This window comes from Haliotis rubra, unplaced genomic scaffold (genome assembly GCF_003918875.1).
Source record: "Haliotis rubra isolate DU_JTF1 unplaced genomic scaffold, ASM391887v1 Scf103, whole genome shotgun sequence".
NCBI classification, from domain to species: domain Eukaryota; kingdom Metazoa; phylum Mollusca; class Gastropoda; order Lepetellida; family Haliotidae; genus Haliotis; species Haliotis rubra.
In genome coordinates this window covers 1,942,671-1,969,838 of record NW_025764926.1, presented here as the reverse complement: position 1 = coordinate 1,969,838, position 27,168 = coordinate 1,942,671, and the positions used below count along the sequence as shown (strand labels likewise).

General features: G+C 39.9%; 2 protein-coding genes across 2 annotated transcripts; one reads left to right on the top strand and one right to left on the bottom strand.

The window, feature by feature from the left end:
• Nucleotides 1-123: 123 nt before the first annotated feature.
• On the bottom strand, nt 124-13,878 carry LOC124272436 (carboxypeptidase B-like). Its single transcript, XM_046707605.1, has 10 exons — nt 13,693-13,878; nt 7,396-7,480; nt 5,409-5,606; nt 4,459-4,560; nt 3,623-3,730; nt 3,041-3,154; nt 2,185-2,284; nt 1,128-1,333; nt 780-864; nt 124-335 (listed from the first exon to the last, which is right to left on the bottom strand). The coding sequence occupies exons 1-10, from the start codon at nt 13,758-13,760 to the stop codon at nt 151-153; spliced, it is 1,251 nt and encodes a 416-aa protein (XP_046563561.1). The 5' UTR covers nt 13,761-13,878; the 3' UTR covers nt 124-150.
• A 1,359-nt stretch (nt 13,879-15,237) lies between these two features.
• LOC124272425 (carboxypeptidase B-like) lies at nt 15,238-26,817 on the top strand. Its single transcript, XM_046707595.1, has 10 exons — nt 15,238-15,378; nt 17,301-17,385; nt 18,343-18,564; nt 20,550-20,651; nt 22,227-22,328; nt 22,916-23,026; nt 23,393-23,477; nt 24,993-25,197; nt 25,900-25,984; nt 26,616-26,817. Exons 1-10 carry the CDS (start codon nt 15,308-15,310, stop codon nt 26,637-26,639), a joined length of 1,092 nt encoding a protein of 363 aa, XP_046563551.1. The 5' UTR covers nt 15,238-15,307; the 3' UTR covers nt 26,640-26,817.
• Nucleotides 26,818-27,168: the final 351 nt, after the last annotated feature.

Below are 27,168 nucleotides of genomic sequence, written 5' to 3'. Positions count from 1 at the left end.
CTATCAACGTCTTTCGGTATGCTGTAGGGGATCGAACCACTGACCTTGCGTCCTCTGGGAAGACGCCCTATCCACTCGACCACTGAAAGGGGCACAGCAATGAGAAACACGAAACTCGAAAACTGTTATTCCAGGCAGCATTTATTGCCATCAGTGTTCTAGGACGTACGTCGCCCATGCTACAAGTCCTTGGAACGTTTCGTTTCCAACTCGTGTTATTTGGTCTTCTGGCAATAAGAACCCATATTTCCCTTTGTCTGGCAGCTCAACACCAGCGGAGTAAACAACCCCTAGTTTTCCATAGGCCCAGTCCACGCTGTTCCCGTTAGCAACATCTGAACAAAAGATAGAGGTAAAGTTCTGTGTTTCTCGGCGTTTATATTTATATATAGTTTCTCATTCAAATTGACAATAGAGTTTCAATAAACTACGTTTATCGCGAACACACATATAAAGAACTGACGGATATAACGAACTTTTTGGTCCCTGTCGTTTCCTGTATATTTTAGTCGATTTGCATAGCAAGAATTACTGTTATAACGAACTAAAATTAGTCGACCCTTTCATTTTGTGGGGCGGTGGGGGTAGCCTTTTGGTTAAAGCGCCCGCTCGTCACGCCGAAGACCCGGGTTCATTCCCACATGGGTACAATGTGTGAAGCCATTTCTGGTGCCCAGCGCCGTATTATTGGTGGAGTATTACTAAAGGCGGCGTAAAACTAAACTCACTCACTCAATTCTCATCGTCTGTTATTCAGTCCTTTGCAAGCACGTACTTACATATAGTGTTTGCTATTGTGCCATGGTCGTACACGGGGCCGCCAGAGTTGCTGATGGCATGCACGGCAGCAATAGATGAAGCATCCTGAATCAAAGAACCAAATAATGTTATTGAAATACAGGTGCTGTTTACAATGCCAGATGGATGACTGGTGTTATTTCCCCATGAACACAACACGAAACACAAGCTAACACTTTAGCATGGCAGAAGGCGCTGGGCGGAAGGGAAAATGATGTGGTTCAGGGACTGGGAGACAGTACACGAAACACTGTTAGGTTTCAACAGGGTCTTGATTGTTCCGGCCACCCTGCTCACTTACTGTCACAGTCACAGTCACAGTCACATACCTGATTATCGAAGTCAGTTTCTGGGACATCTTTGGTGTACCCCCACGGAGTCATCCACAACTGGGAATAGCTGTGCATGTCAATGAAGCCCCTGATTGTAACGTCCTCACTGAGATTATTCAGATACGTGATAGCGCCATTGACACATGGCTCGGAAGATGCCTTGGGTCCGCGGTATGTCTCTGAACAGGCACTCCCGCTGGAGCCTAGATCATCAAACACACGAACTAAGAAATTATCCCTATAAGTCATATATGTGTTGAACAAGGTGAACATGATTTCGGAATTGTTTCTTTTGTTAATTAAACAAACAAACGCAGCGCCCGGAAAATAAAAGAATTAAGAATAGTTTCACATTTGAAGGATTGATAAATGATAATGATAATACTTATGGCTATATTTATTGGCGAGTGTCCACCCACTAATGCTTGTTCATTGTGAAGAAAAACAGTGAATGGAATGTACAAATCATTCGTACATAGCTGTGAAAAGGTTTGACATTTGATTGTTCTTAAAATAATCAGGTGATTGGTTTATCAGTTTAATATTAATATTAAGTAGAGCCGTGACGATTTATCTTAGTATCGATAATCGTGATACTTTATCTAACGATAAATATATCGATACTTTTTTCTTATCGTGATATGTATCGTTGACCTTAAAATTATTTATTTTCATCAGAAATTGACGGTTGTGTTAAAATTTACACTGTTACTTGCCATCAAAACATACTTTTCGAAAGAAAATAACTAAAGATGGCATATCGTGATCTGCATCGAATCGTATCGTTGCAAGATATCGCGATACGTATCCTATCGTGAATTTTCTGTATCGTCACAAGCCTAATATTAAGTCTAATATTTAGTGATAGAGCTCCACAGAACTGGTTCGGCATGCTGGACGAGAGACGAGCAATTGGAACTGGATGTAGATGTTGATCCCGAGAAGGGAGAAATGTGACTGGTGTATACTCTGTGAGGAGAGATGAGAGAGAGATTGTTGAGACACTGAGCAAGATTGCTGAAACATTCGACCACCGTGCAGCGGTTCGTCTCACCTTCTGAATCTCCCCACTGGTAGGGCCAGTTCCGGTTGGGGTCCACTCCGACACAGTCGCTTGTTGAACGGTTGCTCCGGGTCTTCCTCCACATCCGATCCTACAACAGTACATGTTGTACATTTCCTTATGGAATCATAGTGCATTTCTAGTCACTGTATCACAAACATCCTATGTATAGAGCTCAGGTCACAAATCAGTTGAAGTTATGCAACGTACGGCGCGGATTGTCCTTGGATGGGTGACCCTGTTTGGCATCTTGACTCCTGAGAGGTTCTAGAACTTCAGTCCTACCCCACAACGAAGCACATGTGGTCTCACCTTAGTCAAGCGAGTTTGTTCAAATTTGCCTCTGTTCACACAGCAGAAAATGGGTACCCAGCGGGATAAATCATGTGACTTAACCTTCTAGCGCCCCATGCAGCTTGGGTTATCCGAGGTAATAATTATCTGTCTGCTATGAGCATGCTGTCGTTGTGGATATAAAAGGACTATTTATTATAAATCATAAAATTATAACTCCAAGAGGCTTCCGGGTAAAGAATTGTACAATCGACTCTGCTTTTAGCAGAGATTTCACATCGATGTTGAATAACCCATGCTTGTCGTAAGAGGCGACTAACGGGATCGGGTTGGTCAGGCTCGCAGACTTGGTTGACACATGTCATCGGTTCCCAATTGCGCAGATCGATGTTCATGTTGTTGTTCCCTGGATTGTCTGGTCCAGACTCGATTATTTACAGGCCGCCGCCACATAGCTGGAATATTGCTGAGTGCGGCGTAAAACTAAACTCACTCACTCACTCATGCATGTTGAAAGGGTTAAGTTGCTTTAATTTCAATGTCCATATCTTACGTCGGTCCACGAGTATTGGTAGCCGTCAGCATTCAGGACTGGTACAATGTACCAGTCAAACCCGTCGATGATTTGTACAACATCCCTCCTCTCGTCGTTGTAGCCACGCAGCAGCTGAATAGAAATAATTTCTAATGTCATCATGTTACTTTTGAACATCCATTTGTATCGCGATTTCTTGCGCTGTAACGACGGATATGTGACACACAGACATTGTACATACTCGAATGATGGCTTGATTTTAGGCGAAAGTTGTAATGTATATGTTAGTGAGACAGTTGTTTATAATTATGCATATGCGGGAAAAATCTTTCCGATGAAATTGACTATTTTGAATTGTACCATATGTTCTAGCGTTTTTCGAGTGAATAATTGACTTCCCTTTGCATGTGTTTCTGATACAACAAAGCACACTCATGGTATCATCACTATTTAACAATAACTCATAAACACATGCTTAGGATAAGGTTGAAGTCTTATAACTGAATCTACTTTAAGCAGATATGTCTTATGATGTGTAAAGGGTAGTCGCTTTTATATCCAATATATGAAGGCAGGCCCTGTTGTTTGACTCCGACTCACTGAGTTGGTCATGTAGATGAGTGTGGCTGGAGAGATCCACTCTCTGGCATGGATCCCTCCGTGGAGCCATATTGCTGCATTTGAGGCGCCGTTTCCCGGTGAGCTGATCTGTAATAGCCAGCATTTAATATTATATCAGCATTGGACTTGTTTTGATGTGAATAAACAATCAGTTTGATTTGGCCTAAACTTATTACAAGTGTATTGACATTGGAATTATCTATGACCTTTCTATTACCTCTCTGTTACTTTCCTGCTTGCTAAAGTAAGTTGAGAAACTCTCGTATTCGATTATGTGGTGAAATCTTAATAATCCGGTTTTCCCGTGGAAGTTTCCAGTTTAACAATTTACTGGACAAACGAATAATTTTGATGTGAAGTGAAATGAGGTTTAGATTATTTTCTTAATTTGGAACGGTAGCACCCCCTGCAGTGTCATGCCCTAGTTTAACATGGAAACCCCACATATTATAGTAACCCCTCTTATAACCTTTGATGTCGTTTTACGCCGTTTCGTATGACGTGGCCATGACGTGGCTATGGGGCTGAGTCACCGACCTTCGCTCTCTGGGCAGACACTCTATCCACTCGACCACTGAGGTGGTGGTTGCAACAATAACGTCAGATGAATAGAACCCCAAGTGTTCAATAGGCCCATTTCACGCAGTTGCCACAAGCAATATCTAGACACCCAAGTCGGTTAACTGTCACCGCAGCGAGTCTGTATATGTGTATACGTAACAATTTAAATGTCCCTGAAAACAGGATTCCCCACCTGAGTTTAAACAGATCTCCAATACCTGAAGAGAAAATGAGGTACAATAACTACACAATACCTTCAGTCCCATGATGCTTCTTCCCTCGAAACTTGCTGATACTGTGACAACTTCTGCCATATTGGAATAGGTGTCTGCCGTTTCCGTTATCCATGTGTTTATCTATGTAACAGGATGCCCATTAACGTCAGTGTCCAATATATACGTTCAATGCACGTCTGGATATGTTCATGCAGGCTTACATTTCCTTTAACAACTGCTCAGTTTATAAAAAAAAACACATTAAAAAATGATTCTTGAATGAATTTCTTTGAGTTTTTTCACGTGGGAATTGATAGAACATTGTTACCTTATTCTGAAAAGGGATGTTTCTGTCATTAGTTAATGAAAATGGTTAAAAAACAGGGAATGTAAAAGGTTCCACGGTATTCTATATTTTGCACTCCAGCAAGGATGTTCGGTATTAGTGAGTGAGTTTAGTTTTACGCCACTTTTAGCAATATTTCAGCAATATCATGGCGGGGACACCATAAATGGGCTTCACACATTGTACCCATGTAGGGAATCGAACCCGGGTCTTCGGCTTGATGAGCGAACTCTTTAACCACTATGCTACCCAGCCTCCCATGTGTTCGGTATTAGCGACCAGCGAATGTTGCAGAGTAAACGGGTAGGAGCACATAGCTACGACATCTGCAGCTGAGTGTCTCGTTAAACCATAAGACAGACAGATTTTATTGACGCAAGCCACATGGGCCTCTGGCCATACATGCAATACAATATACATAATTATTATGTTGGATGGTGAGGATGACATTATTAATAAGTTAAAAGTTGTTTCTTACACGGAATGCCTCATACACATATCTACCTAGAGAGCGTTGAGTATTAATATTTTCTTATGATAATAACTGTACATATTTATACACTGAATAATTTTTATAGTAATATTTGTTTAAATGAATAGATCTTAGGAATATTATTATTATCACAGGTACTGTGACACTCACTTCTTCCAAATTATGATAACAACCATAATCAAACCAGTCCCCACACGACGAGGAAGACGCTGCCTCAACGTCACTGATGATGATCTCGTGGTCAAGGTCAAGGTCAGAAAATCGTTGATACGCTTCTTGGTACTCTTCTGGGGAGACACGGATGTCTAGCGGTGTCCCCACGCCAGTTGAGAGGTGCCATATGTCATACTGTAAGGAAAAATAAAGGTAAATTATACCTCGAGATATTTTAGAGTGACTTTTACATTTTTCTTGACGGCTCCCGTTTAGTGTAGTCAGTTCAGTGAGACTGGGTTTGATTGATTGGTACAGTATGACTCCAATTCTTGACATTCTTGCTAAAATATACCTTAAAATAAAAATGTGATGAACTATGTTTTGTTAACAGTAGATCAACATTGGATATGTTTTGCGAAGTGGGTAACGAAGCACTTTGATCAACAAACGTCAAACGTTGGGACAAACTAGGCAGAAATAACACTTCGAAACTTTTCCTCAATGAAATTGTGTTTATTTGCTTACTTGCAGAGCACAAAAACTGTTTATATGTTTTAATGTAATGAGATAAATACCAATTTAAAAGAGTGAAATGAATTCAGATTGACGAAGAGAATTTCTTAATGCCATTGTTCCAAAAGATCCAATTACCATATGTGAGTAAGTGAGTATGGTTAGAAATGGGCTTCTCACATTGTACCCATGTGGGGAATCGAACCCGGGCCTTCGGCGTGACGGGCGAACGCTTTAACCACTGGGCTACCCCACCACCCCCATCACCATATGTACTGATCTAGTTTCATCCATTTCTGTGTACGACAAGTCATCTATGAGAAAACGTTTTCGTGCGTCGACATGTTCAATTGTCAGAATTTTCCCTCTTTTAACGATGGTCAAAGAACGATATAATTTCAGCTTATGTGCTCATATTCTCAAACATCATTCGTGTTTATTCAACTATATTGATAGGCCTAAGTGTCATCTTCGGCTGTCAACAGTGGCAGTGGCTTGAAGGTTTATCAAACGAAATCAATAACAAAATTGATAAATATGGAAAATCAATTCGAGCAAATTAAGTTAGATGTTTCAAAAGGATCTCAATAGTTTTTCGGCATCAGATGGATGTGGAGTTGTTTGTTTACAGGCGTTGCCTTCATCGTTCCGATTCATGCAATTGGTGATGTAACGATTCCGATTGTCAATAATTAGTTAAACCGAAAGTTTTTCCTAGATTTTAGAGAATTGGAGACTTCAATGTAGTTTTTTCACCAAAGAACCAATAGTGTTGTACAAATTATGAACAAAAAAAATGTCATTATGAATATACCTTTGAACTTGTATAATTTTGTATATGAGGTACATAAACTACTTGAAGGTGTTTAGAAGCGGAGCATTCATGCATTCCACACATAATTCAAATGATACGTCAATCCTACTTGGTAAATAGTAAAATTGCAAGTTATATTTGAATGAATGAATGAATGACCATTTATTTGTATAGCGCCTAATATCCAGGTTATTTCCTGCTCAGTGGCGCTTTACAGAAAAATTACACAATGATAGAAAAAACACACTCAGGTATGTTTTAAGGTTTTTATTAACTGAATCCCTTGATTTTGCACTTTTCAGTTCAGAAGGAAGTTCATTCCACAACGCTGGGGCTGCAACTGTAAAACATCTTTCCCCCATTTTAGTGGTGGTTCTGGGGGATGGCAAGATCATTCAGAGCACTGCTGGATCGCAGAGTTCAATTTGAAGTTTTGTACGAAATTAGGCGTCTTAGATACTATTTGGGGTTGTCGTTATGCTGTTCTCCCGTGGAATGGGTTCGACGCCAGCATTGACATGCAACTTGGAATTTGGGTCACAAACATAATGTCAACGAGATACATTATTTCAAAGATGAAATATTAAATTTGAAAGTAAATGTAAATCAAACTTTACGTTATGCACAGTTAGTTTTTTCCTTTAGTATACTTACGCCTTTCTCCTCAGCTATCACTTGAGCTTGCAAGACAGATTCAACCTCATTCTCAGATTGTGGTGTTATTCGCAGCACCAAATGCCTGCAGCAATGATAAAAAATATATCAACGGGTTAACAAAAGTTTAAAGGCGTAATCACTGCTGCATATCCTTTGGTTGTTACAGTACAACCAGAAATTATTGAGAATTTAAGATTGTAATTTCTTCAAAACAATTCACTCATTACTCATGTATTAAGTGTGAATATTAGCAGAACCTAACTCCAGATTCAAAGACAGGTGAACAGTTAGTATTTTGTCAAGTCACCATGGGCAGCAATGCAGGCTTCAATGCGGCGGGGCATACTACTGATCAAAGAAGTTAGAAAGTCGTGGTCCATGCTGTCCCAATATCGGACCACCTCTTCTTTCATTTCAGCTATATTTGTCAGATTTTGAACGATGTTTTGGGTCGTTGTCCTGCTGGAAAATCCAAACATTTCCATAGAACACGTGAGCAGATGGAAGTAAATGTCCCTCGAGAATATCTCGCTCACTGTTCATACTCCCTTCAAATACACAGAGGGGCGTTGCCCCTAACCAGAAAATATGCCACCCCACACGTTAAATTTCGGTCTGTACTTTGGGCGCCGATACAAAGGTTTTTCAGTTTGTTTGGTCCAGAATTTCAGTGTATTAGGAAACAGCCACACAGAACTTTCATCTGAGAAAATCACATCGTCGCAGTTAAAATTTCTATGCTGTAAGCACCAGTTCAACCTTCGCTCATTTTGTTCAGGTTTCATGATCGGTGATGGAATTCCTCGACTATTCTGCCAACCCATTGCATGCAGCTCAGTTCTAATTGTCTCCTTACAGACAGCCACAGTTCCTCTATCAATCATATCCAGCCTTAAGTTTTCTAAACTCGTTCGTTTGTTTTCAGAAACAAGAATACCAAGCCGCCTCCTGTCACCGACAGTCAATTTTCTGGACCAACCTGCGCCTCCCTGGTGCTCAATGCCATATCCATTTGCAATATTTTTCAAACCACGATAAACAGTGGACAAAGGGATGCCTGTTCTACTTGAAATCACTTTAGCTGATCTGATGTCCTTGTTACATGTATAATACTCTAAAATCAACTTCCTCTTCTCTAAATCATCCATACTGGGGATCACTGACAATGTCGTCTGCTAGCAAGTAAACAAAGGAGGAATCTGTTCAATGGAAATGCATATATTTGACACAGCAATGAACATGCTAGAAATTCAATCCAATGCTCAATAACCATGACAATCGTCTTTCATTGTAAACAGTGTGCACGTTGGAAATATCGATATAGATATCAAATCTACAAGGGAAATTGTCGCGCTGTCGCCCGTACAAGCGCTGTGCTTAGTATTTTATTTTTAGATTCAACAAAGGAAAACAATACAACAAAACAATTTGAACATGAACTATATGTCGCTGTTTGCACTTTATTTTATTTTATTTTCCATATTTTATGGTTATTGTGACTTTTTTTCCTATCCAAATTTTTGACTTTTTTTCCGTGACTTTTTTTCCTGTGTCTTTCTTTCCGATCACCATAAAGAGCACAGGGTGAATTGGGTGGCAATAGTTGTTTTTGTCATGTATTCTCCAAACCACTTTCCTATAGCACAGATCCGCATTTTGTGTTTGTTACAAAATTGATGTCCGATGCAACATACCATAATTTTCACTTGTATCATATGCACCTATGTTTTCAGGTGAATAGTTGACTTGGCATTGCATGTATTTGTGACATGTGCCACCTTAGGATACGCTCAACTAGTCTTGAACACCTGGTATCACCACTATCCATATTGATTCATAAAACACATAAACTCTGTCAAAAAAGAAACGCAACCCCTGTCCTCAGATATGAAAAATTCGTTTGAATGAAGTTATTGCTTCCAAACTAAATTTTATTCGAATGTATTGAAATGATACACGTAATTAATGAAGATTACCATCCAAACAACTGCATTTGTACGCATAAGTGTATTTTATTGCTTATTCCGTCACAACGCATGAAATGACCCTCATGGTGACTTCGCACAAAAAAAACACATGCAAATCATGAAAATGGCAGTTAATGTAGGGGTGTATAAAAGCCCATGTGCTTCCGTATTATATTCATTCATTTGTCGCCGAAAAGCTGTGTTAAAAATGCCACGATTGAGTGCTGCCGACCGAAATATCGCCATTGGTCGTGTTCAAGCCGGAGAAAGTTTTGGAACTGTTGCACGGCACCTAAATGTTCACAAAACAACGATATCCCGACTTTAGAGCCGCTACAACAACTTGAATTTGACCAACGATCGCCCGAGAAGTGGAAGGCCAAGAATCACGACCCCCCTTCAAGATCGGTACATCCGGGTCCATCACCTGCGTAATCGGCATGCCCTACCAACCGTGACTGCCACACAAATACCAGGTTTGAGGAGAGTGTCAGCTCAAACGATTAGGAACCGTCTGAAAGAAGCGGGTTTACGTGCCTGTAGACCAGTTGTTGGACCTGTACTACGCCCCCTACATCGACGCCGACGACTCAGGTGGTGCAACAACGTAAGGATACGGACTTTACAAAACTGGAGGCGAATCTGGTTTTCTGATGAATCACGTTTTCTTTTGCAACGTCACGACGGAAGACAGCGTCTGTATAGGAGACGTCATAAACGTTTTGCGCCCATCTGCGTCCGACAGGTGGACAGATTTGGCGGAGAAAGCGTCATGGTTTGGGGAACCATCTCATACAACCAGAAATCAGACTTGGTGATCGTTCCAGGGAACCTGACAGCCCAACGTTACATCAACCACGTGTTAGAGCTTCACCTTCTCCCGATTATTGACCAACAGACACAGATTTTTCAACGGGACAACGCCCGGCCTCATACTGCACGTGCAACAATGAACTTTCTGCAGAATTCCAACGTCAATGTCTTGCCATGACCCTCTAAATCACCAGACCTCAACCCTATTGAACACCTGTGGGATACTCTGGATCGACGCGTACGTCAACGTCAGCCGCCGCCACAGACGCTGCAACAGCTCGCCGTTGCACTGCAGGAGGAGTGGAGAGCCATTCCCCAGGAAAGAATCCGGCGTCTTATCCGTTCTTGTCCAAGGAGATGCCGTGCAGTGATTGCAGCGCGTGGTGCTCATACGAGATACTGAGAAAGACGCCCCCCCTGGTGACAAACTGGTGTCTGTGAGATGACTTTTGAAATGACAATTTTAAACATGCCCATCTGGGTTATTATTCTGCCAAATTTCAGACTTCTGTCTTAAATAATAAAAATGCCGTGTCGTCCTAAAACTTCAGATCAAAATCTCTAAAATACAGGGGTTGCGTTTCTTTTTTGACAGAGTTTACATTGTAATTCTGATTTTTTTTTAGTTTTTTGATGATTACGGAAATTATTGTGTGGCTCTGTGTGTATGTCTGACACCTTCTAATAAATTAAACAGAAACAGAGGCAACAAATTCACACTAGAACACAATCTGTTTCTGGAAATATTATAGCAGCTGGTTAAAAGCGTTTCAATTTAAATCGTTTCTTCCTACTATGCCAGGTATGTATGGTCCTCCAACATTGTGGAGCAGCTTTTCCGTTACCTCTGACATAATCCATATCGCAGGCTGCATCCTCCCCATCGTGTCAAAGCTACTTTATCTTCTCAGTCTTTGCCATCTGACAAATGAGACACTTCTTTTGTCCCTGATGTTAATTTCTACACGTCATATCTCATACTGTGATGGGGTTCAAGAACCTCTTAGTCATTTGTCGTGTTATAAACAGTTGTCATTTGTCAGTGTTATAACGACCAGTCATTTGTCAGTGTTATAAACAGTTGTCAGTTGGGCACATTGATCATTTGAGAAGATGTAATGGTTTCGAATTTTAAAAGTGATAGTATACGGTAAATATTCTATGTTCTAAAGTTATAGTAATATTTTATTAAATGTCTTAACATTAAATACCACCATGTTTTTTTCTTCTATAACTACCGAGTCACAAGGACAATAATCATTCTTACGACAATATTGTATAACTTTTCTTTAGAGACAATACTTGAATTCGGACTTGGTGTCTCACATATTCTCTTCAACATTACTTGCTAGAATCGATTCTCATCTGTGTTTCAATGTATTCTCTTAAACCCTCACATATTTATATATGTTGTTCCTAAATAAAAAAACAGTTGCTCCTTCTCGTCTTTTACACCACAAAGCATTTACTGAATGCTGTATGCTTAAGTGTTAAGCGTTATATGACGATTACAGATCACATCCATGCTTTCTATGACGTAGTACTTTTATCTCTTCATGTTATTTACATATCATGAATATGACAAGTATGACTTGGATAATGAGTCATCCTATAATTCGATACTGTCCGTCAGTATCGTACTTTGTCTTAATATGCTTAGTCTTTTGATACCTACCTGCACAGCATTGTGTCCAAAAGAGGTCGCTGTATTCCATGGTGACATATATGTTTTCATACCTGAAAACACTGTTTACATTCACACATATGTTTGTTGTGACTTAACACTTTTTCTCAAGTGTTGTAGCTCCGTAGTCGAGCACTTCCTTCACTGTAGTCGGGCCCCCTCAACCATCAATCATCTGGCTCCATACTTGGTTTGGCGACGACCGCTATACTCCTCCCGGCACAGCCGTTGCACACGCCATGCGCCATACGGCAGTATGGTTCCTAGCCTCGCATTTAACATCGCTGATGAAGTTGCTCCACCATCTACCTCTGACAACATCGTTCAGCAGGGTCTGTTGAACTTCAGACAAACGACATGTTTACCCATGACATTCTACCCGTGTGCTGACTCTTTTTCATCTTACCACGAGGCTCCCTCCCAAGATCGTACTGTGGGATCCTGCAGGGTTGTGTGCTTCGTCACTGACACTTCACTGTGGAATTGGATACATCATCCTGACCAAGATGGTACCAGTGGATTCGTATGGGGACCGTTGACATGTCATTTTTTGTGAATGATCGTACAGTATGTGGTCATGTGAAGTGACATTTAATCGTCTTTATTATTTTTATTTACTTTAACGGAATATGGTTTTGTTGTGTACATGCTTTGTGGTTTTACGATGTAACATAGAAGCCCCATTCTTCCCCTATCCCACGTAAATAAGTGTACCTTTGGCATATTTGCCTTTTTCGCGTTTTGTACGGAATGCTTTACAATTGATTAACATCGCCAATGTTCCCGTGTTGCTTCTTGTGTAGTTTTCATTCTATTTCACAAGATCTCAACCGTGTTCTCATGTTTACTTATTCCGAGTTGTGAGGAACTCTTGTCCACAAGCGGACGATGTTATAAGGTACAAATGCATCTTCTAAACAAGAAAAGTATGATAAACCCTTCATTGAGAATGCGGTTACTTCGTGATTGAATGGGTGCTATCACTGTTTGGTAATTAATCAAGACATATAGAACAAAATAACTGGGAGTAGCAGAATCCATAGACGCTTAAAGTATTAGTTAACGGTGAATCACCGATGGGTAATTTACAGTAATTCTCCGATCACGAGGTACAACATGAGACATGGAATGATGTAACTTTAACCGAATCAGAAATGTATCGGGACATGTAACAAGGGCGGAGCAGGCTCCAACACCTTAAAGAGACACCTTCAGCACTAGCAAAGTTCCATTTGGTGAAGCGCTTGCCCTCTCCTATCAAATCTTTACACATTTTCAAAACATTTTGACCCCTGTATTTCCCTCCCAATATACGATTTATCAGATTTGAGCGGCGAGCATTTGGTTAGTTATTGGTGATAGTTCTGTAATAGTTGGGATATTCTTAAGAGATTTGTATGCTATTACTGACAGAACAACCACTGCTACCTGTGTTTAATGTATCAAACGAAACAAGGTATCTATTTTCACAATTCACGTCAGCTGCATGTGAATTTAACGGTCAATTATTATGCCCAATCCTTCTCAGTATAATGATCTTTATCCATGTTATTTTGTAGCTTCTACTTAATCGTGTGCATTTTCTGTGAAACAATTGACTAGGATTTCAACCAAATAAAGACAACTATTTGCACAAGCACCCAACCATCAACGGAGACATCATCAACCATTGACCATTGTCACTATTTCAGATAATGTAGTTCACTGTTTACTGTTTTAACGATATAATTTGTTAATAAAATAACAAAACGACGAAAGAGTTAACAGGATTATTTTTAGACGTTTTACACATTATGAACAGTTGGAAGAAACAAATGAAATAGTACATACCCTTCATAAGAAACCTTTCCTTGTACGGAAATTAAACAGAGCAAAGACACCACCACAGCTGAGAACATATTCACTGCAACTGGTTCTACCAGCCTTCCATTTACAGTGATATTGCAATTGGTAGCAATGTTTACAATGAACGTATCAGACCTAATGAAGGTCTGTTGTTCCGAAGTCCGGAACAGGTGTCCATCTGTTGGCGATGAAATGGATCACGTTTGGAATTGTGTATTATTTAGCAGTTGAATTGTCCACCGTGTGTTATACTGATATTGTGTACGTGGGAAAGAGATAACCAGATAGTATTTATATTTAATTCCCACAGTTTTATTATACTTATGCAGTTGTATACGATTGTACCTAAGACCCCAGGCTGTTACCCCAGGCTAGTACAGCTGGGTTGTTATTGTCTTTTCAAATACAGGAGTCCGTCAGTGGGTCCACAGCACTTTATTGGGAGTCTAATATGCAATTACATGATGATGCAGCAACGGCCAGGCAGCATCTGGGAAGGCGATCGTCAGTTCCCTGCCCCTGTCAAGTCCCTCTTACAACCAGAATTCCATATATGTGCTGACAGTCAGGCAGCCCTGTATCGTGTTGCCGTACACCTAAGGTCAGCCTGCAGTATCCTGTACCTCATCCAAGATGTGAAGCCACAGTGGCCAATCGGCATATGGTTAATTACATGCAGCTGACCTGCACAATGTTTACAAATATTTTATGACGTCACGTTATATGTTATTGGAAATTATAAATATTACAGACTAAACAACCATGTTCGACTATCTTAAAACTGCCAATGGTCACGTTGATATCGAGCATCGGACATAATCAAGGACCGCTATCTCTTATTATGCTTGTCAGACAGATTTTAGCTAACAGAACCAAGGTACAACACATGTATCTGCATTTACATTCCATGTTGGTCAAATCGCGAGCAAGTCACATATACATTCGTGGCATACTCGCAACTGGACATCCATTACACAGTGTATCAACATTTTCATTCGCGGAAGTAAAAGTTTAACTCTGTTTGTGTTTGTTTGCATCATAATGTCAAATAAACTTTTGCAGTTGAGAATGTTTGCTTTACCATCTTCATGACATGTTTCTCCTTTAAGCATTTTAGCCTGTAACCCGATTACGTTCGCATTAACAGGGCCGTTTAACTGATCTGAGGTTTAGGTTATTCCCTAATATAACATTTTCACGCCTTGAGATGACATCATACGTATGTTTTTGTAAGTTTAAAGTATTTTTATATCCGGAAACGCCATCAAACCCTTGAACACTTTTCATGGTACTCGTAAAAGTCACGAATCTTATAAATTGTGCTTAGAAGTTGAAAACTTTATAAACAAATTGATATAGTATAAAAAGTACCCTAAACTGGATTAATATCATCAATATGTTTTACCCAAGGCTTCCTAATAATCATGGACGTATAGATTCTTTATCATAAATTATCAACATGGTGTGCTTGTGACCATGTGTTTTACATGAAAAGCAATGTCATTTGTGATAACAGACAGTGCTACTATCTCTTAAGGCTTGTGAAGAAACAGCTGCTTGATATTGCCAGACCAACCACCTCCCCATTCCGCCATACACCATGTTGAGGTCAGGAGTGTTGCTGCTTTTTGCTTGCTGGACATGTGTCCAGGCAGTGGTCAGATACGATGGGTGAGTCTCCCTGTTGACCAGTCCCGAAAGTGTTCAAAGTTTAGTCATTTTCGTAGTCAGTATTGATGTTGGTCATTGTTGCATTGGGCTTTTTTCTCATCTGGATACATCAAATTCTACTCATTGCTGTGTCATGACAGCCACACCTTTGCACTTCACTCGACTATATAAACATAGATTTCACAATGCAAAAAAACTATTTATGGTATTCCATTTTTAATGTAATTTCTCACTGATCGTCGTGGTCTTGGTCTAAAACCAATAGTGTGAATTAAAGTAGTTCCTGCATTATGTGCTGTGTGACTACAGTGTAAGTATTGTTTTTTCACTCGAATATATATTTTCATATTCTATGATAATAAAGCAATTCATCGCTACAACAATATATCTCACAAACACATTACCGAAAACTAAAAACACAAACACTTTATTGTTGGTGAAATCATATTCATATATGTTTCGAGACAGCATAGGAGGTTTGATATTAAATAATATAACATTTGATTCCATCTGTAAACGAAGTCTTGAAGTAAAAGAGTTTATGGTAATTCGTCCGAGATTAAGGTAAATTTCAGAAGATCGGGCAACTTATCGTCTTTGTCCCTGACCTCGTAGCGATGTATCTGATCTGCTGATTAGTGAATAAGCATTTTTTCCACTCTTTGTGTATTAAGCCTCACAAAAGAAACGACACAAAACCTTACTGATTCATTTTCTATACTTTTCTATTGTATTATTTACCATATATAACCACCTTTTGTGGACCAGTTCCTTTCAGGATAGGTTGTGACTCACTTGCACCAGTATCACACTGTTCGCCCTCGTCCTCTTTGTTTACAGATCGGAAGGTTGTGGTTGGGATAGCGGGCGTCTGGGCGAATCTATATTGGTACTAGTTCATAAAAATGAGAAAAAGACGGAAAACCACTTTCTATCGTTATAAGAGTCCATTATGCGTACGTGTTTACGAATCACACTGTCAAATTCTGAAGACACCCGGTGGCCGTGGTTAACACAGAACACCCTGCAAGACTCGTTGCCACGAAGTACAGAATTTGGTGGTGTTGCTTTTTCATACCTACTTCTAAAGTATACAATAAGATGTTTCAACACTGATCAAGCAGATACTACATGTGGCAGCATGTAAGGTCACATGGATTGCTGTGGCATTCTGTGGTTGCTCCATATTCACGGTTAACGGAAGAAGCATGCTGATAGCAGAACAAGCCTAACTGTTCTTGATCGGCGTCAGTGGAAACCTGAATGTCTTTTCACTACTGTTGAACCAGTGGCAGATATTCGAGACTGGTTTATCTCTGGCATTGACTTTATATATTTAGTTTCCACTACATTGATTATGAGATGTGTGCGATTCTTCAGTGTATTGTTTGTGCTTCATCTGAGAGTTGTCATACGGCGCTGGCTAAACAAGCTACCATACTGCACCAACGTGTGTAATAGTGTGTATTCTATTCGTCAATAATTTCATGAACTAATAGTCCAAATGACAAATTCAATCCCATTTCGTTAAATTTATTCCAATCGGTGCTTACATCAATATTTTAATAATAGTTTTTGCGTGCGTCCCATTGCTGGAAGTACTCGGAGACGGAATGGGTAACTTTTTCCTGGAAACCATTATGTGTTATATGATTTGAATCTGAATTGACATTGAAAAGAAGGTTTGGGGGTTATTTTTATTTCTTAAAATTAATGTATATAATTTAAAAAGTGTTTTGATTGTGAATTACAAGTAGCAAAAAGTAAACTATGTCCGTAACTTGTATTTCACAATCAAAACAATTTTCGAGATATTCACGTTTTTGTTTTAAATAGTCAAAAGTAACAGTGGACTTTTTGCTTCTGTTCGTCAGTTTATTCTGTTAAAGCATTGTAGTCTAAGTCACCATATTTCCTTTCAGACACCGGGTGTTGAGAGTTGTCCCCAAAACACCAACTGAATATAAGACCGTGCAGAAGTTGGAGGCTTTCGCAGAAAAAGATAATGTATACACACCAATACAATTAATACAATTAAATATAGAAGTAATTAAAGCGTTAATGAGTCATTCATGTATGTTTACATATGTTTAATATTTATCGTTAATCCTGGTAAATGAATATACACTAGTGATCACACTGTTCGATGCATTATGCTTCAGACCATTTTGTGTATTTGTATGCCATTTGACTAAACCAATTCTCACACTCTCGGATATATTTTGCTAGTTTAAAGGCTATTTCGCTGCAGTCAATTAGAATGTCAGAAGAGTCCTCATCGAATTATTCTTACCGCATGCTTATACAACAGATCCACACTGCAAAATGTCAGGACCCGTGAAGATCCGGGTTGGACTTGATCCACAGTGAGTGAGTTTAGTTTTACTCCGCACTCAGCAATATTCCAGCTATATGGCGGCGATCTGTAAATAATCGAGTCTGGACCAGACAATCCAGTGATCAACAGCATGAGCATCGATCTACTCAATTGGGATATGATGACATGTGTCAACCAAGTCAGCGAGCCTGACCACCAGACCCCGTTAGTCGCCTCTTACGATAAGCACGGGTTACTGAAGACAAATATTCTAACCCGGACCTTCACGGGTCTTGATCTTCCAACCAACCAACCAACCAACCAACCAACCAACCAACCAAAATGCCACATGTCTGAGCACGGTCGGACAATGATTCGCAACAATGATACTGCTGAAACCATCATCATCCTCTAAATTTCTTTCACAATAAAATCAAATCAATGTTTTCTTTTCCATGTCTTAGACATCACATCTAGAAATGCATATTGTGTGGTTTAGTCGAAAGACAGATATATGCATAACTTTATAGACGTATACATAATAAGGAACCAGTCACGAGTTTAAAATGAATGTTTTCTTATATGGTATTAAAAATGTGACGATGTCTGGACCAAACTGACTGGACTTCTCAATCCTGCGTCAACAGGTTGACGTATGGCGCCGCAGCAATGGCGTTGGTAGTCCATTTGACTTCCGGGTCACTCCAGATGACTTTATCGTCATGACGTCGTGGTTGCACATGTACGGCCTGCGTTACGAGGTGATGGTGAAAGACGTCGAGATCGCCGCGCAGAAACAACGACAATCCAACAACAAATCCACCAACGCCATTGATTTTGATTATGGTAGATACCATGACTTTGACGAGGTAACTGTAGTTTTCTACGTCCGAGGCCAACGTCATATTGACGTAATATTACGAATGATAACTCACTTAGTCACATACGATTTCTTGACACAAAGTATGATTTGCTGATAGTCTGTCTCACAGTCCACATTATTTTCCCTACTGCCAAGCCCTATCTGCAGCGCTAAAGCCCTAAATATAGCAAGTCTAGATTTCATCAGGTTCTGAAGCTCTGGGTGCCGTTCCACTAACCGATCTTATCTAAGATCAATCTTAGCAAGTTACGCCAATTTTACAATCGTCTTAGCTAAAAGTTACACCCGTTCCACTAACCGATCTTAGGCCGATCGTAGCCGGTCCCGATCTTACGATCCGATCCAAGCTTAGATCGAGACTCTTTCGTGCGAGAGATAGAGGAATGCGAGGCACGCGTTATCTCCCTTTGCATAGTCTAGCAAATGATAGAAAGTAGTTTACGAACCAACTGAGTGAGTGAGTGAGTTTAGATTTACGCCGCACTCAGCAATAGTCCAGCTATATGGCGGCGGTCTGTAAATAGTCTAGCTAAGATGCATAGCGTTCACTAACATGAGCGTTCATGTTAGTGAACGCTATGTATCTTAGCTATAAATAATCGAGACTGGACCAGACAATCCAGTGATCAACAGCATGCGCATCGATCTGCGCAGTTGGGAACCGATGACATGTGTCAACCAAGTCAGCGAGGCTGACCACCCGATCCCGTTAGTGGCCTCTTACGACAGGCATGGGTTATTGAAGTTCAATATTCTAACACGGTCCTTCATGGGTATTTTTCCAACCAAGTGTCAACGTGGAGAAAAAACCTAGAGCAAAATATTAGGGTAGTGAGCACCTTGGTTTCAGGTGCAAGTGCGTGAGAACGCTGGGTATCAAGCATAATATAATAATAATAAATGCCTATTCCACATCCTTGGGCATGTTCAATGCGCTGTGTACAGATAATTTACACGAGAATATTTACAGCCGAGATTATAAGTAATATACTGAGAACAGGTTTTAAGTCTGTACTTTAAAAATGTCAATTGTGTCAGAGCTTTTAATATGTGCCTGAACCTTGTCAATCAGAATAAACAAGGCGTGACGAGGCTATAACGTATGTAGAATCTGTCAGTGGTCTTGAATAACACGCGGCCTGCCTTTAGAATCCCCCACCAAATATGCGCAGTGAAATCAAACATATTTGTATCTTTTTGCCTCAGAACATTGTTCACTTCACGGCTGTCCCTATTCTTAACCATGACGTTGCAATATTGTTGTACAAATGTGTTACACCGACTCGCTCGGTTGTGTTCCCATGACGACAGTGGTCAGACTGGCCTGACATTTGTAAGGCTTCAGTGCAGTGTTTGTTTACATCACAGAAATATACAAATTCATTTCATGGGGGGACTTTAGGGGACGCTCACGGTGAAATGCTCGCTCTTATTTTTCACATAGAATAGGAAAGCCACCATTTTGGTTTATCTACGATTGATTTTAGCTATCCTAAGTTGGTCATGAGCAACTTAGACTTTGAATCTTAACTTTACGATTGACTTAGGTAAGATTGGTTAGTGGAACGGTATACCGATCGTAACGTCACGCTAAGATTGAGATTTTAGGGGTTTACGATTGGCATAGGGCTAAGATCGGTTAGTGGAACGGCACCCTGGTCTCCCTGGGGCTCCTTTTCAATTTAAATGGGCTTGTTTTCCCAATTGTCAACACACCAAATGGGCTTATAATTACTTTCCCAATTGTCAACACACCAAGAACTGTGGACATTGACATGCCATCGATGCCGGCTAGTTCGAAAACAGTACTCCGTTAGTAAGCGTGAAGTATTTACTTCCTATTTATTCAAACGGTACAGAACAAAGTGCATTGTTGTCCAATCAACTGCCGCTAAATCTCATGCAATGTCTGTACATATTAATGTATTTTGTTTACATGTCAACTACAGATTTATATCCATCTGCCTCCAGATCAACCAGTGGATTACCGACATAGCTGCTGAATATCCCAACATCGTCACCGTTATTACAGCTTCACAGACATACGAAGGCAGGAACGTCCGGGGTCTTAAGGTAACTTCATCATAATCCATAGAATGAATTCGATATTGGATATCATTAAACAATATTCTCTGTCGCAATAATAATAAAATAATGTAACATTATATTTTTGTAACTGGGATCATATTTATCAAATTCAGTGATACTCTTCGGACAAATTCATAAACTGACATACAATAGAAGAAATAATTGTGACGAGTCAGTCACAATCAAAACACTTTTCAAAATATTTACGAGGTGTTTGTTTTGTTGTTGGTTTTGTTGTTGTTTTTCTGTTGGTTTGTCTTGTGGTGTTTTTTATTTTATTTTGCAGTTTAATTTTTAATATTTTATTATATTTATTTGTTTGTTTTGTTTTATTTATATATATATATTATATTTTATTATTATTATTTTATTTTTATTTATTTTTTTTATTTTTTGGGGGGGTGTTTAAGGTTGATTAATTATCCCACAGCAATAGGTGTCTACTTTCTGTAGTGGGTTAAAGGTCACATGCAACGTAAAACACAACTTTGCAGATTCTGATACCTTTCGGTATGGACATACCGAAACAAATCGTAAAAATGCAAATTCAACTTATAAAGTTGAAAAATAACGCGATGAAAAAAACCGCGCGAAATCGGAGTTCAAACGTTTCACTAATTTTCCCCAGACTTTTCTGGGGAAAACGGGTTTCAACAGCTGGGCTGCGCTCATAGCACGTGCGCAAGTAAATAGGTTCGCGCAGCTTGGAAGCGGGTTGTCGGGTGAATACTCGGTGAAGGCTTTGGTGTGAGCTATTTTTCTAATGTTTTGTTGATATCTCACAGGCGCGAGCTTTTTATATATTATGACAGTAAAATAACTGTTTATATAATTTCATTTGTCTATTTCACCACACGTTCTTCTTACCGAGACACTTTCTCAGTTCGATACTTAAAAGCAATGTCATTATTTAGCGTTGACAGAATTTCTAACTGTGATATAGATATGTCGTTGTCACAGACAAAACTCAATGTCTTGTTTTATTGACACCTGTGTGTCTGCCTGCCTGTCTGCTAATGACAATATTCAATACACAGCTGCTATCACTGACCACATGCAATTTGAACTTAACACCAATCAGGCTATACACCATAAACAAAATGCATTGATTTATGGCCCGAGTTCGGTCTCTGTCACATTATGTAAATATACAGACAGGCAGGTGTGATACTTGAACACATGACATGTTATGATGTCTGTTGATTGCAAAATGTTATACACAAAAAATGAGCATGTATTTACAAAACCCAACATCTCTCTATATATATACACACAATTAGCCGCATCTGCAAATGAACCAGCCGTTACACTTGAGTGCACACTCACCCGCTCTGACTGGGTTCGGTATCCCGGCTGTTTCGTTTCTTGGGAAGTAAACCGAAGTACACAATTTTGCACTTTCGATTTGCGATTGTACGCTTATAATTTTGTTTATATATTTTTTCGTAACCAGCAATGTATATTATATGTCCTGAATAAGTGATAATTGTGTTTTAATTATGTTTGATTTATGGGTTGCATGTGACCTTTAAGTAACTCTATGTTTAATTACCTTCTCAGATATCAGCGAGCAGTACAACGAAACCGGGCCTGTGGTACCAAGGCGGTATACACGCCCGAGAGTGGATCTCCCCCGCCACTGTAATGTACATCACAGCGAAGGTAGGTGGAGGTCACACGGGATCCAATCATCGCATCCTAGACATTCTAACAGTGTTTCACATGTATCAAGGCGTATCAGTATATGTATTTCATGTATACATTTACACCTTTTATAGTCACGATATGGTTGAAATACAGCCGATGTGACTTTAATTTTAACTCACTCACTCACTTACTAACCCGGATCTTCACGGGTATATTGTGCGATTACGTACCTTGAGACGTCATAGACGTCATAACCTGTAATGAAATTCCCATTGACGTAATGCATGTAAAGCCTGTGGTACCTGTACAATGTACATCACCATCGAATAACAATTTCTTGTTTGTGACCATTAAATACGTGTGTACAGTATATAACGGGAAAACAGTACATCAACAGCATTGGGCATATGTCACACCTGAATAGGTGTGGGAACTATAATTCAATGTACGTTATGATCTCACAGCTGCCCTACACATTTTTATCAGTGCCGTTGATAAGGAATCCATATACATATGTAAATATGTAAACGATATGTAAATGAATTGATATGATCGAGTCATAAATAGTTAGTAAAGTACATGGTTCAACGATCATTCATCAGTTACTGGAACAATACCCCACACGGTCAGAGGTGAAGGAGATTCTGGAGGGATTTGATATCTACGTCGTTCCCGTCCTCAACGCCGACGGCTACGTCTTTACGTGGACAGAGGTGAGGGAACTTTAATAGAAAGATCATCTTTGCATTTTATTCACAGAGTTGAGGCCACTTTAATAGTAAGTCTCACCTTAGTACGGTATTTACAGAATTGAGGCCACTTTAAAAGTAAGTTCCACCTCAGTATTGTATTAACACAATTAAGGGCACTTTAATAGTAAGATCAACCTTAGCATTGTATTCACAGAGTTGAGGCCATTTTAATAGTATGTTCCACCTTAACATTGTATTCACAGAGTTGAGGCCACTTTAACAGCAAGTTCCACCTCAGTATTGCATTGAAAGAGGTGAGCGCACTTCATTTTACAATATTGTAAAATGTTATTGAAACGTACACTCACACATAGTAACATGTTACAGGAACGTCTCTGGAGGAAGACGAGAACAGAGCATGGCATTTGCAAGGGGGTCGACCCAAACAGGAACTACGGATTTCAGTGGGGAGGTAAGTAAATATAAAACAATGTTCCACATCAATCAGAAAAGCGACGAAGCCCTTTCCACATCCAACAGAAATTCCTGCTGAAAGAAGAGCTGGTTGTACAAGTCATGAGCATGTATTTGTGAATCACTATCCAATAATGACACCAGGTGTTCGCGAAAAGTCAGCGTACTCTGCACCATCGGTGGCAGCATTCATAAATATACCTAGTCAATTGTTGACCTGAAAAAATCAGGAACTTATCATGGTACAAGTCAAAATAGAGAATTGCTTCGGACATCATTTTGTCACTGATGCATCAAATCTGGATATGTCTGCCATAATACGTTTTGAAAGCTTTACTGAGGCTTCGAATGGTGTAGCTTGATCGAACAACATCTGAACAGGAGTAGTATTACCCTCTTTGAAATCTTGATAAAAAGAGCATGCGCGATTGTACCTCAGAAGGTGTGAAATGTCAACATCAAAGTCTGGAGCTGTTGGAATAATGCTGGACATGAAAAGAAATCATCCCTTTTGTCATACAGCCGAGTGGAGTTTTTTCTTGTTGTTGTTGTTGTTGTTGTTGTTGTTTTGTTTTGTTTTGTTTTGTTTTGTTTTGTTTGTTTGTCACTCTGAATCTTCGATAGTTATGCATAGATCTAAATATGAAACAGTTGAGGCGATCTCACTAAACGGAGCCGTAAAACAAGAAATACAATTGGTCTGGCCTTATCTATTCATGTAATAATATCCTGTTGTTTCATACATAAAACATTTAATTTAACAACGGAATGGCTTTTTTACCAAAAATTGTAAATAAATAATTTTTATCATTATTGTCTCCTTAATTTCAAGTTCAAGTGGGTAAATCAGTGGAAGGCAATTGGCGATTTGATGGCTATTGAACGGTATTAAATCATTGATGTATTGGAAGCTTGAGTTAAACTTCTTGGTCAAATTACCTTGTTTTGCTTTTGCCAACCTAAGCAGAATTCTGATTCATGTACATAAAGAAACAGATCCGCAGAGAGAGAGCACAATTGGTGCCCGTAGGGATGCCTACTTCTTGGCGAAATGTTTTACCCCAAAATTTCACAAAGATGTTATCAATGAGAATGTCCAGCATTTCACATATTGTTTTCTCGGTAAACTTCAAATGACATTTGCTTTCACTTTTAACAAATTGTCCTGAACCTCTGAAGATAGATATGTAGGTATATCTTTGTTCACCAATATTGTTTACAAAAGCCCCATGAATCAAGGAATGAAGTTTTTCTTTATGTTTGTTATGTGGGATAGTGGTATACAATGAGCAAAATCAAATCTTTTGACAGAACGGAAATCGGTCCGTTTCTGAGATAGATATGTAGGTATATCTTTGTTCACCACGTTTGTTTACGGAACTCGGCAGTTCTCCTGCCAAACAATGGCGACCTGAAAACAAACCAGACAATCAAGTGATCAATAAATCAGAGATTCCAATTGTTAATTTTACAGTACGACTAGTGATTTGAAGTTCAACCCACTCCGTTGCAGAATCTAGCGGGTCCAGCGGGGACCCATGTTCCGACACGTACCGAGGGCCAAGTGCGTTCTCTGAACCCGTCATTAAAGGCGTCACCGATTACATCAAGGACAGCGGGGTGACGTTCAAGGGATTCATCGACTTCCACAGTTATTCTGAAGTTTGGATGACGCCATGGGGATACACCACCGACACCCCAACGACTTCACCGACCAGGTACACGTGGATACACTTGGTTATATGTTTCAAGTTACTGATTCACGCTGGAGGTCGAATATGATAATGCTAAAATTCAAGATCTGTTTTACACTCAGCAAAGGAAAAGTTATCATTGTGGGGCCACTATTGTATAGGGAAGGTTGTAAAGCTGATTTTCACGATCTAACGAGCCCTTGTGGAGCCAATATTGTATAATCAAGGGTTCTGTTAATGCTGATTTTCGAGATCTATTATGGAGAAAGTATTGTATAGGGAAGGGTACTACTGATGCTGATTTTCACAATCTTACGATCCCTTGTCGAGCCAGTATTGTATTGGGAAGGGGAATTGTATTCCTGATTTTCACGATCCATTATGGAGCCAGTATTGTATAGGGAAGGGGAATAGTATTCCTGATTTTCACGATCCATTGATAGTAATGCCGATTGTCACGATCCATTATGGAGCCAGTATTGTATAGGACAGGGCATTAGTAATGGTTATTTTCACGATCCCTAGAAACTCTAAACGAATTTACACAACTGTCCAGAACTGCATTGTAAAGCCCTTTTGCTTTTCACAAGCAAGCTGCGGATATCGTGCATGGCACCATAGACAAACCGCTTATAGCTGGCGACATACATACACATCGCATGTCCAGTACGTGAATACACAACAGCAAATTGGAAAGTGTATGTTCTTTGACCCGGCTACTTGCAGGATGCCTGTTCAGCTGCTGCCACGGCTGCCCTCAAAGCAGTGCATGGAACAACCTATGAACATGGAACCATTTCCAATGTCTTGTGTAAGTAGACATTTGTTTATATTGTATCACGCCCTACTCAGACATATCCCAGTACAGGCAATCAACCAAATTACCAAGGTTGAAGGACGGTGAGGTAGCTTAGAGGGTAAAGCGTTTGCTCGTCACGCCGAAGACCCGGGTTCGATTCCCCAGGTGGGTTCAATATGTGAAGCCCATTTCCGGTGTCACCCGCCGTGATATTGCTGAAATAATGCTAAAATGCAGCGTAAGACCATAGGCCTACTCACTCACTAGTCGCAATCATAGTTTTCCCTGGACGAAAAGGCTTTCATGGTTCATGAATGTCAGTTCTGTACGTAATCGCCAAGCGTTGGATGACTTCTTTCCAAAGATTACTTAACAGGTCGACTGTTGATCGTGATGGTCGAATTGGTTTGGACTGCTTTAATTAAATATCTTTTGGATCAGTGTGGAATATATTGTGTGTTGTCTGTAACAATTGTGTTACTTTTTATTCTTGAAAATATATTTGTAAGCATGTAAGAGGGTTAGCCAAGATCCAAACTGTATTCGTGCACTGTTTTATCATGCACACAGTATACAGACAGACATCCATCATGATAAGACTGATAAAAATAGCTGGTGTTGCAACATCCACTGTCTGTTGCAGACATCGCCAACGGCAACTCTGTAGACTGGGCGTATGGCAGTATGGGGATTAAGTACGCAGCCACCCCCGAGCTGAGGGACAAGGGCCAGTTTGGTTTCCTCCTCCCAGCTGACCAGATCCTCCCGTGTGGGGAGGAGACGTTGGAAGGGTTTCTGGCCTATGCCAAATATGTGCTTGACAACTGATGTAAAGTGAAAAACAACGAAATGTTTAGTATTTGCATCATTACTATTTGCGAAATTCGTCGTCTAAAATTAGAAGATTTCTGAAGCTGTATACATTGTGGTTGCCATTATATAAGATTTGTTACAACAGCCATATGGCCATCACAGTTGGTATAATGAAAATAAATATTTGATATTTTATACTTGCCTTACCAATTGCTCTGCGTTGTTCTTTCAACGATCTGACTACAGGGAGTGAGTGAGTATGGTTTTACGCCGCTCTTAGCAATATTCCAGCAACATCACGGCGGAGAACATCAGTAATGGGCTTGACACTCTGTACCCAGGTAGGAAATCGAACCCGGGCCTTCGGTTTGACGAGCGAACGC